At 35.1% G+C, this 16,038-nt stretch overlaps 1 protein-coding gene across 1 annotated transcript; it reads left to right on the top strand.

Moving 5' to 3' along the window:
- The first annotated feature begins 2,368 nt into the window (after positions 1-2,368).
- On the top strand, positions 2,369-3,847 carry LOC110108551 (mitogen-activated protein kinase kinase kinase 18-like). The gene has a single exon (XM_020839234.2). The coding sequence runs from the start codon at positions 2,483-2,485 to the stop codon at positions 3,779-3,781; it is 1,299 nt and encodes a 432-aa protein (XP_020694893.1). The 5' UTR covers positions 2,369-2,482; the 3' UTR covers positions 3,782-3,847.
- The last annotated feature ends 12,191 nt before the right edge of the window (positions 3,848-16,038 follow it).

Below are 16,038 nucleotides of genomic sequence, written 5' to 3'. Positions count from 1 at the left end.
GAACACAACATCATAGAGCACAACATCTTCGGAACATGTCATTGCTGCTTGACTTCACTATTCTTTGGATGGAGGCGAGACGGGAGTCGTTCGTGCGTGAAGCAAGCGGAGTGTCGCGTTCACTCCGTGTGTGTAGTCAAACGATACAACAAAGGTGGTTAGCCCGCATGGTGCAGAGTTGGATGGTACATGTGAAGGCGAGTGTTTGGTTAGACACATATGTATGAGACTAGCAAAGGCAGCTAGCCCGTGTAGATCGTTCACGTGTGTGTCGAAGCAACCGGAGGCTGAATTTGGATGGAAAAGAGGTCGTGCACATTGCTCCGAGGTACGTCTTTCCAGTTTTGGTTGATTTGCACTCTGTGCTGGAAACTATAGCCCCAGGATGGTCGATCACCTCGTGCTGAACTTGGAGCCGCAAGGTATGCTCTATGTTTGATTTTTCTGGGAAATTAAATCGAACTGGTGATTTGTTAGACAATGGGCTGATGTTACTTTACTTTTGTATTACCCAATTAAAATAAAAAAATAGTCTCATGCATTCACTTATATATAAATTCAAATGAGCCTCAAAGTACTTACTTACACTGCATTCACTTTACTATCAACCAAGCAGCCCCTTAGTAGAATTTTCTTATTAAAATATGATCAAAATAGTATATAAAATTACACTAAAAAATTAATTAAATTTTATATTATTTTAAATAAATTTGAACAAATAGTTCTCTTACATTCACTTTACATTAACACTGTCAAATTGGCTCGGTTCTGATTCAGGTCCAACCTGAAACTCACTCGGCACTGTTCAAGTTAACCTGAACCCACCCATTTTACAAACGGGTCAATTTTTCGTACTCAAATTTGACCCGCATAGTTCGCTCGCTGTGAAAGTTTCTCCCTTTAGTACGGTTCTACATAGCTATTCGACTTAGCTCCATGGACGATGTTTCCGTCCAGTCGAAACGGAAGACAACATTTTTAACGAAAGCAACGACGAGAAGTTCGTCACTATTAAGGTAACTTTCTCCCTTCCATGCGCTTCTTCGTACCTATTCGACTTGCTCCTTGGACGACGTTCCTTCCAGTTGGATCAGAAGTTACAAACATTTTGATCAAACGCAACGCAAGGAGTTTGGTCCTTGTGAAGGCAACTTTCCCCTTCATCACTTCTTCGTACCTGTTCGATTTCCTCCTTGGACGACATTCCCTCCAGTCGGCTTGAATTACAACATTTTGATCGAAAGCAACGGCGGGAGTTTGGTTGCTGTGAAGGTAACTTTCTCCCTTGTGTGCGCATCTTTGTTCGCTCGCTGGCTGGATTCCAGGTGAAAATTGAGTTTCCGGGTCAACCCAAATTTAAGTCGGAATTGAACGGGTCGAAAATCAAAATTTAACCCAAAATGTTTGTGTCAGTTTCGAGTCGAGGTATTCAGTTGTGTTCAATTTTTGACACCCTACTTACATACAACAAAATAGCCTCAAATACTTTTTTACACATCATTAACTTTACTACCAACTAGACAGTCCCTTAGTAGAATTTTCGTATTAAAATATGATCAAAAATTTATAATAAAATTACACAATAAAGAATAAATATTATTATATTTTAAAATAAATTTAACATTTATTTTTTTAATAAATTCTTGCCAAAGTATCTCAATTATTTTTCTATAAAAATAAAAAAATAGATAAAAATAAGCCTAACTTTTTAATTTTGGATAGCTTTATTAATGTTTTCTAAAAATGACTTTCTAATAAAAAAATTTCAATTAAAAAAATTTTGTACTAAAAAATATTTTAGAATGTAGCGAAAAAATTGTCTTAAATGAAACTTAAATATCCACTCTAATATAGAGTGAAAACATCAACAAATGATAATTATATATTCTTATTATAGTGAAACATATAGATATTCTTATGATATTATTGACAAAAATTAATTTTCTTCAATGTAGGGATTACCTCCCTTCTTAATGATAATATTTTTTAAAGAATATCTAAATCACATATATAATAAATGCACAAAACATGAAATCAAAATTACAAAAAATAGTTTTACAAAAATTGTAAAATTGCATAAAAAATAAGATAGAAATGAATTTAATTTATGTCTACCGCCATTCTCGATCCCTCATAAGAAATAAGAATTTATGACGCCTAACTTATGTTGCGGACAAATCAAAGTGATTCTAATATTAAATATAAATAAATATTATAAAAATAAAATAAGAGCAAATAAAGATTTTTTTATTTAATTATTAATATCATTAATTTTTTTTTTTACTTTTTCACCTTACTAATCTTATTAATCACATGTGACAATTGTAAATCAATAGCTTTAGAGCAACACAATAGAAACGTGGGCGGATGGGAGAAGGAACAAGCTAATTAAGGCTACCACTTTTTTCGATTGTTTATATAAAGAGGGAGAGAGAGATAGAGCTGAAAGCGCAAAGAGAGATTTTCTGTTTACGCGCAGAAGATGAGAACTGAAACGCAATCACAAATGGAAGTAAACGGCAGCTGGAAAGTTGGTCCGACCATCGGTTACGGTGCCACTGCCACCGTCTCCCTCGCCGCCGAATCAAATTCCGGCGAACTCTTCGCCGTCAAGTCGTCCCCCATCTCCCGCTCCTCTCTTCTTCAAAGAGAGCAGAGTATCCTGTCTTCCCTCTCGTCTCCCTACATCATCTCCTACCTCGGCTTTGATATCTCCGGCGACTCGTACCACTTGTTCCTTGAGCTCGCTAACGGAGGAGCCCTCTCTGATTTCGCCGGCCGGCTTGACGAGTCCAAAATCCGATCTTTCACTCGCCAGATCCTACTCGGGCTCTCCTACCTCCATTCGAACGACATCGCCCACTGCGATGTCAAGGGGAGGAATGTTCTTCTCTGCTCCGATGGCATCGTCAAGCTTGCGGATTTCGGATGCGCCAAGAGTGTTGGTGATGGCGGTCGGTCGGTGATGGGGACGCCGGCGTTCATGGCGCCGGAGGTTGTACGAGGGGAGGAACAGGGGATCGCCGGCGATGTGTGGTCTCTTGGATGCACCGTAGTGGAGATGGCTACAGGAAAGTCTCCGTGGCCGGAAGCCACTAATCCAGTTGCGGCTATTCACCAAATTTCGTTTTCTTCCGACGTGCCGGCGTTGCCGGATTGGGTTTCGGACAAAGGGAAGGACTTTGTTTCCAAGTGCTTGAGACGGGGTCCGAAGGAGAGGTGGACAGCGGAGCAGCTTCTTCACCACCCATTTATTGCGGAAGCAGAAGAACTCTGCTCCAGCAGCAAGAAGGGAAAGTGGATATCACCAAAGAGCACTCTGGAGTTAGATTTGTGGGACTCGGAAACAGACGGAGAGGATGATCAGGAGCAGCAGCAGGAGGAATTAGCGTCACAAGAAATAAATTCACCTAACAGAATCCGGCAGCTTGAGTCACCGCCGGCGAACTGGGCGTGGGATGATAGTTGGACTGAAGTCAGAGAAAGAAACGAAGAAACCGACGAGTCTGTGACTCTGGACTCTGAACTGTCAAAAGACATAGACGACGCTGAATGTTCGGGCAGCGGAAGGGACATGGCCGCTGAGACCATTGAGTACGAATTTGTAAGCTTATGGAGTGAATCTATGGATGTAAAGGAAGAAGAGTTGGACTCTGTTCCATTTGCTGGTAATGTGAAAGCAGATGATGAAACAGAGTATGTAGGGAGGAGATGTAATTGTAATTTTGATGATATGAAAGAGCTTCAGATTTCTTATTGGCTTATTGCATTTTGTTCATAGGTACAGAAAATCACAAAAGCTGCAACAAGAAATCATTCAATGCTCAAAATCATAGCAGAAAGAAGAAAATAAGTAAAAAATTTTCAAAATCTGAACTCATAAAGGAAAATGCATCTGTCAATCAGCTATGAAACTCATTATGAAGATAAGTTCTGCACCGCCAAAGGCCATACGATCGTCCTGAAAAGGTGCAAATACAATGAACCCATTGGAAAGATAAGGGATTGAGATCATTCATCATGGTCCAATATCCCCCTCATAATATCCAAAAGCATCACTAAAAGAAAGAGAAATTATTTTTTGTGGACTCTAGATGCTTCCAGACTCTAATCAAAATTGCTCACATCGTCTGTACACACACTCTGTGTACAAAGTTGTACACAGGCTATTTTCAGTCGACGTGACTTATTTTGATTTGAGTCTGGACGCAAGCTACCTCCAGACTCCTCACAAAAAAAAATTCTCCTAAAAAGGATATTTGACTTAGGTTTATATTATCTTCAACCGAACTGCATATCATTGTTTGCCGTCCGCAAATCGTCACATTCGAACTCCAAATCTCACGTCAAAAATCGGTAGGTGAACAATGCAATGCCAATATTGACGTCGGATTGTTCACCTACGCCGAAAAAAGTTATTACCTTTGCACTTTGCTTGGCTTCACAGGAAGCGCTCGAAACATGAGAGATATGGTTCTTTGCCAAGAAGCACGCGAACAAAAAAAAAAAAAAAGAGTTCAATTGGAGATGAAAAACCTCATTTTGAAGTTTTACGACATTTTAGAGTGGAAAATGAGGTTTTCAGTTGGAGATGCCCTTAGTTTGAGGCTGCTTTAAAAATTGATTTTTTATTGCTTTATATAAAATTTTGTACTAAAAATTTTCTTTAAAAAACGATAAGAAAACTTTCGCAAATAAAATCTTAATAGATCATAAAGTAGACTAATAAATAGAATAATTAGACCAATATATTCATTCCTTCAGAGGTAGACTTCCATGAAGCAACACATCTTTGATTTTTATTTTCTCATAAATTTTTTTTATAGTTAAAACATAAAAATTCTCCATTTGGCACATTGTCAACTCATGTCGGCGTTTCTTACTTGTTATTCTCTTATTCTTCTTTGGTGGCAGCTTATAGACTCTTCTTGAATTCGCAGGGTGTTCCAGATGGAAAGAAAATTCATCTCCACGTGTATTGAATTCTCTCTAGATCGAATTGGCCCGGTCACTGAACATTCCTTATTTAGTAAACTTTCTATAATTCCATATTTAGGTTTCATTTGGGACGTCTTTCTTACTGGAGAGATTATCGTCCGCATAAATATTGGGTACCTAGCTGTACCTGCACTCGGTACCGCCAGTACTTGTGCGGACGTGCGCACTTCACACCTAATAATTTTTCTTCTTACTGGTTTTCTTACAATTTTTTACTAAAAAGCTGCTTCAAAAATAGTAGTTAAATCATCTCAAATGAAATCTTTAATTTGTAGTAACCCCAAATGGTTAAAGATGGTAGGCAAATAATTTTTTTTTAATGACCCAAGCAAATTTGTCGAACTTGATTTTTTTTTACTTGTTATATAAATGGTTGGAGTTACTTTTAGTACAATAATTTCAAAGTCAAAATGTTAAAATTTTGATTTAAAACGGGTTAACGGGTCAGATTTGGGTTCATCTTTTTGTATCATTCATTAAACAATTTGGTTTGGACTAATTAGATTCGGGTCGGATTAGTTTCAAATAAAAAATGAACCTTACCTATTAACTTTTTTTGTTTTTGTTTTTGAAAATTTACATCGACTTATTTTGACACCTTTATTTTCAATTGGTCAGCACCATACAGTACATTTTAACTTAGCCAGAGGAGACGTGAAGATGCAAAATAATCTTTTTGGGAATATTTAGGCCAATTAAGGCTTTATTTGGGAAGGCTTTCTTATTGGTTCTTAAAGTAGTTTTTTAGTATAAAATTTTTAATTTTTGTACTACAAAGCAGCTTTAAGAAGCAATAAGAAAGCCGTCACAAACGAAGCCTAAGTCTTTGTTTGAGGCAGCTTTCTTAATGCTTTATAAATCAACTTTTTAATCAAAATTTTATAGTTTAAAAAATTTTATACTAAAAAATTATTTTAAGAAGCAATAAGAAAGCCGTCACAAACGAAGCCTTAGTCATGGTTTAGGGTAACTTTAATAGTTCTTTCTAAAGCAATTTTTTAGTACAATTTTTGTTAACTATAAATTTTTGTACTAAAAAACTGATTTAAAAAACAGTAAGAAAGTTGTCTCAAATGAAGCCGTAAGTATATATATGCAAATCTGTAGAAGACCTAACTTTGCATATGCAGTAGAAATGTTGGGTAGACATAAAAAATGTTGTGATTTAAAACATTGAAAGCATCATAGAAATTCATGAGGTATCTTTAAAGGGCTACATATCTATCTACCAAAAATCTGATCATCTTGAAGTGATTTGATCAGTTTTAAGATTTGTAAACTTTATCTCATATTTTGAAGCAATGTCACTGGCTGTTTGGCTTAGTAATTTTATTTCAATGCTTAAAATTGTTGATTCTATCCCTAGGTTACTTAAAGAGGGATACAATGTTGACTTGAAAAATCTAATATTTATTTTTTATTTATAAGCTATTATAATTTATGATATATTAAAATATAATTATTTAATGGTTGACTGATCTATTTACTAATTATATAAAATTGAATTTACTTTATAATTTTATCAAAAAGAAAAAAAAATAAACATAGTTATAGTATATAAAAAAATTAAATTATTGTTTATAAAATGATGTGAGGTTGAATTTAATATATTAATAAGTCAAAATATTATTAAAAGGAAAAAACTATTTTAAATTTAATATTAGAATTTTAGTATTATATTTTTTTTCATTTTAAACTACTCTAGATATGACAAATCATCTCAAAATTATTTGCTCCATTTTGTTATTGAATTTTTAATTGGTGACAATAGATATAGTAATGACATCAAGAGCTATGATAATGTAATTCTGGATTGTCAATCGAATATTTTGCTAGTGAAAACAACCACGTACTAATAACTTGTTGTTTGGTTTATTTGCTACTGGAGTTAGTTTTTCTATTGTTGAGAGTTGGTTTTGTTAGCTCGTCTGCTGCAACGTGGTTCCATTCTCTCTCTGTGTGTGTGTTATTTTGAATTACCTAAATGTATATCCATGCATTTTGATATCTCTAGCTGGTTTATTTCAAACACTAGAAATGTTATTTTAATCATTTTTAGGAGTTATGATGTCTAGGGGTGTCAATTCGGGTCAACGGGTCGGGTTCGGGTCGAACCCGAAACTGACCCGGCACTGTTCGGGTCAACCCGAACCCGACCCGTTTTTAAAAACGAGTCAGGTTTCTGGACCCGAACCCGACCCGATTCGGGTCCGGGTCAACCCGACCCGACACGAATGACCCGGAATTGACCCAAAATTGCTAATTTTCGGGTCAATCTCGGGTTTTCGGGTCAAAATCGGGTCAAAAACGGGTCAATCTCGGGTTTTCGGGTCAAAAATGAGTTTTCGTGTCACTTTCGGGTCACTTTCGGGTCAATTTCGGGTTGGCGGGTCAACCCGAACCCGACCCGATTTTTAAAACGGGTTGATTTCATGAACCCGAACCCGACCCGTTTCGGGTTTGGGTTGACCCGAACCCGGATTTTTCCGGGTCGGGTTCGGGTCGTGTTTCGTGTCGTGTCAAAAATTGACACCCCTAATGATGTCCATATATATATTTCTTTTGGAGTATCGATGAATGTTAGTTCTATGTGGAATCTAATTGTGTCAATCTATTGGATATACTGTAACTCAAACCTCAATTTTGTCGGTCAAGCTCCCCGGGATTGCAAGTTTCTGTGCAGCTGTACAATGCCATGACACCATATATCAGAGCAATGCAGTGTTGTGCACTGTAGCATCGTAGGTTATAGTGGGGAGGTGATGCAATCTCTACTTAGAGAAAGAGAGTGGAGCGTTGCAGTGCTCAAGAGCCAGTGCCGCAAGTTAGGCTAGTGACAAAGAGTGGGTTGTCTTGACACTCTAAGCCCTTAGGCCGTGATGCTACAAGTCAAGTGGGCAATTTTCATTCCCAGCCCACTTTTATTGCTTACTTGAATGCATGATTGCATTCCTCGATGTAATTTAAGTGCGTCTCTTTATTTATTCTATGGAGAGAACTAATGCCTCGTTTGGTTGGATTGTTGCTTATGCAAAATGAAGTTTTAGAAACAAATGTTGACAAAAAAAAAAGAGCTTTAAAAAAAGTTTTTTTAGTAACATTCTTTTTAAGTGCTTATGAAAACTTAAAAGCAGATATTAACTGTTTGCTTAAGTTTTTAGCTTTAGTGATTTCACAATAAAAGAGTAAATTATCCATCTATGAAATTTAACTATATAATAATTTTTTTATTTTCTTAAAAAATAAAATTTACATAAATATCTATATATGTAACATTCTTAAAAAAATTTAACACGAGTATTAAGAATTGTATAACCTATACATATATATAGATGTTTTAAGTATGATAATTTAATTTTAAATTATTGGACAAGCTAGGCAGCAAGAAATCAATAATCACTAACAATTATTTTAAAATTAGTTTGGAATCATTATTTTTAGAGATTGGAGGAAAATGAAAGTTTATTATTATTATTATTATTATTATTATTATTATTATTATTATTATTATTATTATTATTATTTCTGCTTGATATGAAGAAATCTAAAGCTCATATATGGCAAATTTAATCCTCCTTCATTAAAGAAAACTAAAAACTATCCTATTAAATAAGAGATAATGATTTAAACCGGCTGTTAAAAATTCCCTCATTATTGGAATCATACGTCCTTCTTAAATGGAGAAGTATTTGAATTTCTTTCTTTAATCAAAATAATTGGGTGGATGAGTGGAGGAATGCATCGAGCTTATTGTGCGATAGAAAAGTCCCCCTCAAACTTAAGGGAAAATTCTATAAAATGGTGGTGAGACCGGCAATGCTTTATGGTGCCGAATGTTGGCCATTAAAAGAGAAGCATAATACTAAGTTAAGTGTTGCAGAGATGAGGATGCTTAGGTGGATGAGTGGCTTGACCCTTAGAGATAGGATACGAAATGAGCATATACGTGAAAAGGTTGGAGTAGCTCCAGTGGAAGATAAGATTAGAGAGAGTCGCCTTAGATGGTTTGGACACATTAAACGGAGGCCTTCCGATGACCCGGTTAGGAAAGTTGAGGTATTAGATTTGACTTATGTTAAGAAAGAGAGAGGTGGACCTAAAAAGACTTGGTTATAAAATATTAGAAATGATCTTTCTTTATTATATTTAGATGAGAATTTGACTTTTAACTGGACACAATGGCGAAAAATGATTCATGTAGCCGACCCCACGTAGTGGGACAAAGGCTTGATGTTGTTATTGTAATCAAAATAATTGGGTGAATATCCACACTCCCCCTCAACCTGTGTTATACATGTAAATCATTCTCAATTAATCTAAAAGAAATTAAAAGAAAAAAATTCTCATAACAACTAAAAATCATACATTTTCAGATCTTGTAACACCCCAATTTCATAGATTTTTCATTTGATATTCTTAGCAACCCATGTAGCTTGTTTAGTCATATGCTTTTACATATCGTGTAATAACTCACATGATAAGAGAAGTGGCACAACAAACCACCACAGATCAGTCATGCAATAGTTCTAAAACGAAAGAGATAACAAAATTTATGACTTTAAAATGAAAGAGATAACAAGATTACTATAGTTCAATCTATGTTTCACAATGTCACATACTAAGTATCTTTTCTAACTAAGTTATACATTAAATAGTTCTAAAATTTACATAAAAAAACTTCCAACCAGTGTTCTTCATAGTCATTAACAAATATTTTAAAATTAGTTTGCTAAATAAATCATAAACAATCATGTCTTCATCTCCTTGAATTTCCTTGTTAGGGTGATGTCAAAATTTGATTCATGTCGGAGAGAAATATAAACAAATATTTTAGAAATTTGTATCAAATAGTTTGGAAAATCATTCTCACAAAATATATTTTGCATATTCATATTACCAATTATAATTGCATAGTTGAAATGCAATGCTATCTCTTAGTTCAACCAGTTAATTTACATCTTCACCATCACCAAATTCTACATTGGCGTCCAAGTTAGTACTTTGTTCAGTCTCCTACTCTGCATTGGTATGCCTCCGGATGGACAAAACTTTCATCAACATCGCATTCTAAAAATTTCGAATCACTTCGTGATATATGATATCGAATATAATTATGTAATGTCATCATACCCACAACAATAAGACATTGCTTGTTAAATGAATAATTAGGCATATCTCTTAGAATTCTCCTTTTTTTTCATATAGCAAACACATGCAAGTTCAATTACACTTCATAGAGAGGTATGTCTACTATTAAAAACCTTATGATGTCCCCTTATTGGTCTACTGCCTATTCTAAAATCATGTATATGATATCTTTTCCTCAAGCACAGCTTCAAAAATCCCCTTTGTAGTGGATAATCGACATCAACTAAGTAGAACTTTTTTGTGCACAAATTTGTAAATTAATATACAATATAGAAATATCAAAAAATATAATAGCTTGCTTATATAATTTATGAATACCTGAAAGTGGTGTTGGAAAATTTAATCATGGATCTATCACAGTATGTTGACATATACGTGTATCATTTGCTGAACCTTTCCAACCAGGGGTAACAAATGTGAAAATATGTTGAAATCACATGCAACCATAATATTTTGTGTTGGTGAATTATACCGTCTAATATAAGTAATATGTTCTTCAACAAGAATGCATGCATTGATGTGTGTGGATCTTCAAAAGGATTCTGCTTATGGGGTTCGAATGCAAAGGGTACGACTGCACTATCCCGTAGGACAAAACGATCGTAAGCCTTTACGCTCGACACAAGCAGGCCGATGGAAAGATCAGATGGAGTCATACATACGATTAATCATGAAGGATAGAAACTTTCACCTACACACCTCGATGGATAATAATATGTATAACCAAAAATATCACGAGATTCCCCCATTCAATACATCAACTTGAATGAGATTTATTTGATGTGGGGATCAGTTTCCCACGGGCTCAAGCCCCCGTGGGTATTATCAAATATATCATCTCTCTCTCCCTCATCGTTGAAAATTACCCTATGTGGCGATCCCAAGTCTTCAAAATATTTTGGGCCAATGGCTTTTAAGGGTTTCTTGAAGAACCTGTCGCTGCCCTTCACCTCATGAATCTTTTTCTTCCTCCTCTCTTTCTTACAAATCTTGGACCCTTCTTGATCAAAACTTGGCCACCGCTCTATATTTGGTCATTTCTCCAAGAATCCTCCCCTACATCCTCTCTTTAGATCACTGTTTTAATATTTGGGAAACCTTAACTCATCGCCTTCAATCATCCACTCGGTCTCAAACGATTCAACTCCATAATGAACTCAATCATCTATCCATGAAATCTCAAATTATGTCATAATACCTCATCGCTATCAAATCTAAGGTCGATGCTATTACGGCCACCATATCCCCTCTTAATCCAGAAGAGGTAATCTTATACACTTTGAATGGCCTCTCGGCTCAATATCAAGCTTTCAAAATCGCCATCCACACAAATCTGCGACCTATTAACATCGATACTCTCTACACTCTTCTTTGTAGTGAGAAACAAAATCTTGCCCAAGAAGCAACAAAACGATCTTCAAAATCTCCACATATATGAATCTTTCATCGCTCTTATCGCACCTCGTTGACATGGTTACGGTCGAAAAAATTCAAACCGTAGACATCCTCCTCACTCCAATCTCTCCTCTCGATCCTACTCTTGTCGTCCTGAAAGATTTGGGCAAAACCCAATAATGTGCCATATTTGTTCCAAATTTGGTCATTTGACTTTAAAATGTTGGTACCGCCATGAAAAGTCTTACACAAAAGAATCTAAATAACAAAAAAAATTACTCTATTCGCTCCCTTGGATTCCAATAGCTTCGACGATTAGTATCTTGATAGCGACGCATCGTCACATCTTACCTCAGACTTGTCCTAATTAAATTCAATCCATAAAACCTTACGCTGGAACACATCAGGTCACTCTTGGCAATGTATACCAAGTTCCAATCCAACATTCAGGTAAAGGAATTTTATCCACCCCACAAGGTAAGAAAACTCTTGATTAAGGATGATAGATTATCTTCTCAAATGGGTTTAGCGCAAAGGAAAATTTCTAAGCTTTCCTAATCAAAGGGGAAGATAGACTCAATTGGTTATATGTGGATAAATATCATCACCCAGTCGATCTAAAGAAGAGAAAAATGGAGAAAAGGATATATATTTCACCTCAAGCATGCGTGAGAGAAAGAGGAAGGTGACGTTATCTATGTGACGCAGATGAGAACTGTTACAACTCGGGCTTCCGAGTTTATGATTTTGATGATAACAAATAATATTTATTAATATCTTATTTCTCCTAGTATTTGTAGTGCATATTTCTTTCTATGTTGACTAATATTTCAGGTACATCATGCACCATTCTTTGAAGATTCAAGGCTCAAGATTGCATAGAAATGGTCGTATTAAATGAGTCTGTAATTTTTATTTATTGAGTCAAGTATTGTAATGATGTATGTTAGTTTGTTGATCATGCACACACACAGAGGGAGCAAAAAATGATTATAAATATTTTAACTTTTCTGTTCATCGTACTGTACAAATTTATTTCGTACTGTACGATCTGGTGTAACAGAAATAAATTAAAATATTTTATTTTTCCTGGAAAAATTATTTTTGAATATAACTAATCGTACTGTACGATCACCACATCGTACTGTACGATCTGTTATAATTAGAAAGCCCGCCGTCCATTAAATTAGGCAAAAATTTGAATTTGAAAAGTTGTATAATCGTACTGTACGATCATAATCGTACTGTACGATGTTTAAAATATTGCCTAAGTTAATCCTGAGATTATTCAATCAAAACGGCTGAAATTTGTCATTTGGATCGTACTGGACGAACTGGATCGTACTGTACGAACTGGATCGTACAGCACATCGTACAGGACATCGTACAATACTAACAGGTCAATTTAGGTTTAGTGTAATACTTGGAGGGTGCCTCCGGGGAGTGGACGTAGGTCATGGTTTGACCGAACCACTATAAATTTGTGTGTTCTTTCCTTTATTTTTCTGCACTTTATTTTCGTATTTATTTTTATTGTGATTGATTGCGTGGATAAAATTGATTATCTATCTTTTTATTGTGGATGAAATTCGCTTCCGCATAAAGTCATAAAAAGATATTTCTTTTCATTAAAAAAGTTTTTAATCATCCAATTCACCCCCCTCTTGGCGCATCTAGTAATTTCAATTGGTATCAGAGCAATTTCAAGAACAAGATTTCATATTGGCTTATTGCATTTTGTTCATTGGTTAATTAATTTAAAACATAATTAATTTTTTAATTAGGAAGAGTAATTTATTGCATTTATTATAAATCAAGAGATACTATATATGGTCTATGTTGCAGGTCAATGACCTAATTAGTATACTTTCTAGTTAGTCGACTAAGGACATTATGCTAAAAGTTTTAGGTCTGAGTCAATGCCTCTCTCTTGATCAGACTTTATGGAATAATCTGACCATACTCTGTCGCATACATATAGAGCCTTCCTTCTCATAGTAATAACTTCCCTCACCTTCATTAGAAAGACGTAAGCTAGTCTAACTACATCCTAGGTTCAAGCCCTTAACCATTATGGGGTATGGAGCATTTTGATTACTGTGATGAACCTAATACTTGCTAGGTAGCCTAGAGACTACCCTTATAGATTCCTCAAAGTTGGTTTGCCCTAGTGCTTGATAAAAGTGGGTTGCATTAGGTCTTTCCATATTCCCTTAACAAGCCTATTGGTCGCTCTTATTCGATCTCATAGTTATGTGTTGATGTTAAGTAAAATGTGGCCTAAAACCCATATGGGATAGTAAAACTCACCATGACGTCCTTAGCTTATCTTGGTTAGCCTTAAGCCCATCATAATAGACCTAGTCAACCCATATCCCATTTAGGCTAGGCTTGGTTAACCTTGATCAACAAGACTCGTTTAGGTTAGATCATAGATGATCATAGATAACTCTCGATTATAGGCCACACTTTAAATATTTATGACTTAATATTAACGTAGATTGATCTTAGTCTTACTGGTTTTCTCTCATTGAGATATTTAATTTTATTAGAAGCATTCAAGATTTGGAGATCATTTAGTCTCTTATTTAATTTGTTAAAATTTCTAATTACGTTCAAGTGCTTGATTTGGGCTCTTCTAAATCAGAATCATATCATTTTTAGTGTCATTGGGTTTGTCTCTTCGAGACATTCAAATAGGTTTGAAGTTTGCTAAAATCAAAGTTTTAGATAATCTTAACATTTAATTTTGTAAATTTCTAACTCAAATATTATATCATAATTTGTGCATAGCCAGATGAAGATGAATTTTCTGATGCTATGAAGATTTATTTAAAATAAATAAAATATAAGTCTTAATTAGTTATTTATATATGATATTTATTTTAAGTAAATTGGATTATTTTGAATCATTATAATAAATTTTTATCATAATATTATATGATATCAAATTTTTTTTTTAATTTTTAATGGGTTAAAGAAAAAATTATTTATTTTTCCACGTGGCCGAGCCGGCGCTTGACAAGTTGCTCGGCAGTCTAGTTTGGCAACTCGGTACTCAGCTCAGCGTTTTTGACTTGTTATGCTCTTCTTCTTTGGTGGCTAAAAACCTCTTCTTGAAATAGCAAAATTTTGCCGATGGAAGCAAAGTCATCCCATCTCCACGTGTAGTGCATTAAGCGCTTTAGAATTAGCCTTGTCAATGCGCATTCTATTCAATTTTACTTTGTTAGGACCTTATCTCTATAAGAAAATCTGCAAATCCGCAATTTGCAGGGGATTTAATGTGGACTATACGATGAAATTTTTTTCTTTGAAATTATGTCTTAATTTACAATTTTTATTGCGTCCTTCCACCTGACGTAGAGCTACATCAGGTAGCCTATGATATGTAGCCACGTGTACTTACTTTTTACCGTGCAGCCCGACGACCCGACTCGGATCGAATCCGGGATTACTATGTTAGCGTATTGCTCGGTATTTGCTCGGTATTGCTAGGTATTACTCGATATTGCTTGATAATAACAAGAAATATCGCTCTATGAAGATCAATACCGAGCAAGTTCTTTTAGGTATTGCTCGGTATTGCTCGGTATTGGACTTCACAGAATAGTATTTTTCATTTTTGTTGAGCAAAATCGACCAATACCTAGTAATACCGAGCTACGCAAACTCTCGGGTCCGTTACGGGTCGGGTCGTCGGGCCGCGCGGTCAAGAGTAAGAACACGTGGCGACATATCATAGGCTACCTGATGTAGCTCTACGTCAGGCGGGAGGACGCAATAAAAATTTCTTAATTTGTGACTGAACTTGTGGCGTTTTGCAAAAACGAAAACGTCATTTTTCTCAATCTTATTCCATCGTAAATCCGCCGCAAAATGGTTGTTACGGATTTAGTCCGTCACAAATATTTTTGCGATGCAGGTTTTTTCATCATACGTAAATCCACTACAAAGTGAATTTTGCGTCAGATTTGGCTTGATTTGCGACCAATTTTTTCGAAGCAAATACTTGCCTTTTCTGTAGTGTACGTTTCATTTGGAATAGCTTTTTTTGGTCTTTTTAAAGTAGCTTTTAGTATACATTTTTTTAAATAGAATTTTTTGTATTAAAAACTGTTTTATAAAGCAATAAAAAAGTTGTGCAAAATGAAGTCTTAATGCCAATAAGCTTTGTTGATATCAAATGGAAATTGTTTATACACAAATACATATTTAATTATTGACTAGAATATTTATTTTCTCTAATTCTATTATTTTATTAAAACATTATGAAGGGTTTGAAATGACAAAGTTTAGAAATGTTACGGATTAGAATATACGCGGCGGTAGAGTTAATAAATTTTCTTCTTAGCGTTGTACGGATATCTAGCACACAAACAGAACAGGAAAGAAAACACCAGGATTTTTACGTGGAAAACCTTGAAAAGGTAAAAAATCATGGGGCCTCGCCCAGTTGAAATAATTCAACTAGTCTTTTGTTTGAAATACAAGAGG

Source organism: Dendrobium catenatum, unplaced genomic scaffold (assembly GCF_001605985.2).
Source record: "Dendrobium catenatum unplaced genomic scaffold, ASM160598v2 fragScaff_scaffold_1063, whole genome shotgun sequence".
NCBI lineage: Eukaryota > Viridiplantae > Streptophyta > Magnoliopsida > Asparagales > Orchidaceae > Dendrobium > Dendrobium catenatum.
The sequence above is the reverse complement of the archived record's forward strand: the minus strand, read 5'-3'. Positions and strand labels throughout refer to the sequence as shown.

Bases quoted from the DNA above. Each gene is read 5' to 3' on its own strand.
- LOC110108551 (XM_020839234.2), top strand. From the start codon at position 2,483: ATGAGAACTGAAACGCAATCACAAATGGAAGTAAACGGCAGCTGGAAA.